This window comes from Quercus suber, unplaced genomic scaffold (genome assembly GCF_002906115.3).
Source record: "Quercus suber isolate HL8 unplaced genomic scaffold, Cork oak 2.0 scaffold_347, whole genome shotgun sequence".
NCBI classification, from domain to species: domain Eukaryota; kingdom Viridiplantae; phylum Streptophyta; class Magnoliopsida; order Fagales; family Fagaceae; genus Quercus; species Quercus suber.
The window spans coordinates 681,167-686,077 of record NW_027069799.1 but is presented as its reverse complement, the minus strand read 5'-3'; the positions used below and the strand labels follow the sequence as shown (position 1 = coordinate 686,077).

The 4,911-nt window shown below is 35.7% G+C and overlaps 1 protein-coding gene across 1 annotated transcript; it reads left to right on the top strand.

Moving 5' to 3' along the window:
* Positions 1-1,496: 1,496 nt before the first annotated feature.
* On the top strand, positions 1,497-4,576 carry LOC111992160 (cytochrome P450 714A1). Its single transcript, XM_024023990.2, is given in 6 exon segments — positions 1,497-2,100; positions 2,701-2,927; positions 3,042-3,292; positions 3,414-3,801; positions 3,903-3,987; positions 3,990-4,576. Coding segments are annotated over 6 exon segments (1,593 nt in total). The 5' UTR covers positions 1,497-1,811; the 3' UTR covers positions 4,343-4,576.
* The last annotated feature ends 335 nt before the right edge of the window (positions 4,577-4,911 follow it).

Here is a 4,911-nt window from a genome sequence, read left to right as displayed (position 1 = left end):
GAATAAATTATATATATTCAGTACAAGTTTGATATGAGTTTTAATTATAATGACAATCTCTTTTAAGAGAATGAATAATTTGAATAATTCATTTAAATAAAAATTATATATATATATACATACATACATACATATATGTATATATTAATTTATTTTACTTAAATGTATAATCAATCTTATGCAATTCATTTAAAAGTAATGGCATTAAAGTAAATGAATAATTGCCCTAAAGATTTCATTTGTATATTCATAGTCTTTATGTTTAGAAAAAATTCCACTTAAATTTAGTCGTATTGAAGTGGATTAAAATGCTTTGTTAATGTGGCTTAACAAAAACGTAGCAACAATAAATGTTATCCTCAAGATTTTAAATATTATGAGTTTGAGATTTATACATTTTTAATAAATTTAGATTTAGATTAGGTGCTTTCAATCCAAATATGTCTTTTACCATTATGTAAGTGCACAAAAATAAATCGAAGTGGACCGAAGTTTTCAAATGGACTAAATTGGACCAAAGTGGACTAAATGGACAGAATAGGACCGAATAGAAATAAGGTGAACTGAATAGAACCAAAGAGGATCGAATAGGACTGAATAAGAACAAATGGACCAAATAGGAGAATTGAAAAATATAGACCGAACGACATAACCACTTCAATGAAAAGAACAAGCAGCTTCTTGCGCGCACACACAAACACACTCACTCTCTGCACTCTGCAGTTAGCTCTTCCTCGGGCGAATTGAAAAATATAGACCGAACGACATAGCCACTTTAATGAAAAGAACGAGCAGCTTCTTGCGCACACACACATACACACTCTCTCTCTGCACTCTGCAGTTAGCTCTTCCTCGGCATTTGGCCCGTTTACTATTTATCATATGAGCTTCAATCTTAGTTTATTTCTTTTAAATTTTTGTTGCAAACTTCAAAAGTTTGTTTCTCAAATTCTGGAGAGATTGTTCAGAATTGTCAGTTACTGCACTGGGATTTAGCATTCAAAAGTTGAAATATTTATGGGGTCTCTGTAATTTATGGGGTACCTGAGCCTGAAGAAGAAACTATCATTCTTGAGCAGAAGAGATAAAAGATCGAGAGACTAGCAAGTAGCAAACGTGATTTGAGAAATCTCCCTCCCTAATTTCTAACTTCTTTTCCACCATTTTCCTCTCCAACACCTTCTTCTTCGTATGGAGAAACAGAGTCATTAGAAATTTCATTTAGGTCCGTATTCTGTACCTTATTTTGAGCTAACAAAGCTTTTTCGAGTATGTAAAATGGACTAAGAGTTACCATCTGATGAGTGCCACCTCAAGGAAGAATCCAACAATAAACAACAACCAAATCATTCTAAGATTGGCTATGTATCCTCAACAAACTAGTTAGGTTCGGTCACATGTCTTGTTTTATGCCATTATTTTCTATTGGACAATAAGTACAGAACAAACAAGTAGTGTCCTTTACAGCACTAACATATATTATTCTGTTCTCTTGGATTTATCTACATCAGTGAGTGCCCTTTCTTTATACATACACTGGATTTCATGGATATGCCTAGATTTTTTATTTAGCATTGTGCTTTGTTTCTGTCATTGTGCTTTGTTTCCTATAACACACGAGTTTAACGAGGAGTGCAGAAGTTGCTGTTTGATAGACAAATGGCCTAACCTTAACTACCATGTTGTAGAAGGTTGTACCTTCCCAGTTACTCAATCCTAGGAGGTTATTGGTAGAAGCCTTATCCTGATTCCATATTTATGAGATTTCTAACCCACCAGAGTGGGGGAGTAGACCAAAGAGAGAGAGAGAGATGGAAGAAGGATTGATAGCAGAGATATGGTGGTCTCTTGTATTCATAGGAGTATGGAGTGTGTTAATAAGAGTATGTCATGTGGTGTGGCTGAAGCCCAGAAGGATTCGGTCAATAATTTGGAGGCAAGGCATTAGGGGGCCACCACCTTCCTTTCCCTATGGGAACATTTCAGATATGCAGAAGATCCAATCCTCCATGATCAACAATCCTTCTGATGGCCAATCTGTCTCTGAAAACTGGACTCACTCCATCTTTCCTTATTTCCAAATATGGAGACAAGAGTATGGTATGCATACTCATTACATCATTTTGGTTTTCAACAAACATATAAATTCATAGTTTACATTTTTGAATATGTTGTTGGAAATTTTTCTTATTATCCTAGTAAGAGTAATAGCAAATTTTCTTGATTATATCTTGGATATGGATTTATAAATGCTATTTGAAGATAGTGATTTGAATGCCTATATACACTATTTGAAGATAGTGTTTTGTTTTGTATATGTGAGAACAAGTAATAAAGACTGTTTAAACTTATAGCAAACTACAAAACTTAATGGTTAGAAATAGAAACTAGTGTAGAGGGTGATGGTTTATAGAAGTACATACATAACCCTTGGATTTGGTGACCACAGAAACGAATAAAAACTAGTAACATTACTGATCTCTTTATAATTGAATTATGTTAGGTAATTTGGGTTGACATATTTATTTTCGGATTTATGTGATGACTGCCTAAATTCCCACATGTTCATTTCCATGCGGGCTGAGGTTGGACTTTGCTCATGATACTTACAAACATATGAGCACAAAAACATTTAATGAGCTGGGTATTTGGAGCAAGTTATAAAAATTAATTGGAGGCAAACGTGGTTGAGGAATGCAGGTCCAGTATATATGTACTCAACAGGGAGCAAGCAGCACCTGTATGTGAGCCAGCCTGACTTATTAAGGGAGTTGAGCCTGCACAAGTCCTTGGATTTGGGTAAACCTTCATATCTGTCTGAGACATTTCAGCCTTTGCTGGGTGATGGCATCATTAAGGCTAACGGAAACAACTGGGTCTACCAGAGGAAACTCATTGCTCCTGAATTCTTCATCAACAAGGTCAAGGTAATTACAAGACATAACCCCACAAGTAAAACAATTTATGCCGTTTGTGAACTTATTTCTTTTCTTTCTTTCTGGGTTTTTTATATTAATGAAATGTGAGAAGTGTATTTGCAGAATATGGTGGGACTGATGGAGCAATCTACCATAGCAATGATGAAGACATGGGAGAATCGTATAATAGAGAGGGAGGGAGGGGTTGCAGACATGATTATTGATGAGGATTTGAAGAGCCTCTCGGCAGATATAATATCAAAATCCTGTTTTGGCAGCTCTTACTCACAAGGCAATCTGATTTTTGCGAAGATTGCCTCCTTGCAAGATGCCTTGTCCAAACCAAGTGCACTTTTTGGACTATTCAACTTTAGGTTTAGTCATCCTATAACTTTAACATAAATAAAACATCTTTTTCCAAAAAAAACATTTAGGATTCATCAAGAGAAGTTTATGACAAGGAAATTATTGTTTTTATTTGTGTATGTTATACAGATTTCTTCCGACGAAGAGCAACAGAGAGATATGGAGGTTAAAGAAAGAGGTGGACACACTGATACTCAAGGTAGTCAAGGATCGTCAACAAGAAAGCCAAAAAGGCACAGTGCCTGAAAAGGACCTTTTACAAATGATGCTTGAAAGTGCTGTTACTAGTGATGACAAGTTCCCAAGGTTGAAAACAGACCGCTTCTTTGTTGACATATGTAAAAATATCTACTTTGCAGGCCATGAGACTACTGCTCTTTCAGCCTCCTGGATCTTGATGCTACTTGCATTACACCCTGAATGGCAGGAACGTGTTCGTGCTGAGATTCTTGAGGTCTGTGGAGATCATTTATATAATCTCTTTCAACACATGGATGCATTTCGCAAGTTGAAAATGGTATTTAAATTTTCATTGTGCATTGTGAATTTGTTGCTTCCCTTTGTCTGTAAGTAATACAGCTTTAATGCATACATTCATAATCGCAAATATCCATGCAGTTGATGATGGTGATCCAAGAGAGCATTCGTCTTTATGGACCTGCTGTTATAACGGCAAGGGAAGCTTTTTCAGATATCAAGTTGGGGGGTTTGTAGTGCCAAAAGGCGTCCACATATGGAGTTTGATTCCTGCAATGCACCGTGACCCTGAAAATTGGGGTCTAGACGCATTGGAATTTAAGCCAGAGAGGTTCGCACATGGGATATCTAAAGCATGCAAGTATCCCCAAGCATACATACCATTTGGCTATGGGAGTCGATTATGCCCTGGCCAGAACTTTGCAATGCTTCAACTCAAGGTAGTACTCTCTCTCATATTATCCAACTTTTCCTTTACCCTCTCTCCAGAATACCGTCACTCTCCTGTTTATAAAATGTTACTGACGCCACAACATGGAGTAAGACTACTCATAACGAAGTTGCAGGGAAGCCTGGGTTAAGGGTCATAACCTTCAGATGTCTGCACAATAAGGCAACTACATATAATTGTGTTTTTGTCATGCATATTGCAGTTGTATATATACTTTTTATTATGCTACAAAATGTATTAGCATTGTCATCTCCTGGGTTAAGGTTCTTGACTCTTGAACCCATCATTTGTTATTCAAATGCATTATATGATGTATGTATGTACATGTATATAAGGCCTTTTTGAGTTCTTTTCTAGAATAGAAGAGTTTTTTTTTTTTTTTTTTTAATTAAAAAAAAAAAATCAAAAAGACTTCCTTAAAATTATAAGCACTTGAGCTTTGAGAATTATTCAAACTGGTCATGTTTCCATTCCATTTGTATACCAAGAAGTTTTGTAAGCTTGGCTCTTCAATTTCAGTCCTCAAGAGGTTTTCTATTTTTTATTTCACTAGGACTATCATTTGAAGTTTAACTAATCAAGTATACTTCACTGGCCTGGTAAGTATTTTCCTTACAGAGATAATTCAAATTGTAAGACACCATTTGCTTTTCTTGCCTAACTTTGCTCTTTCTTCGAAAATATTCCATATAACCAAAG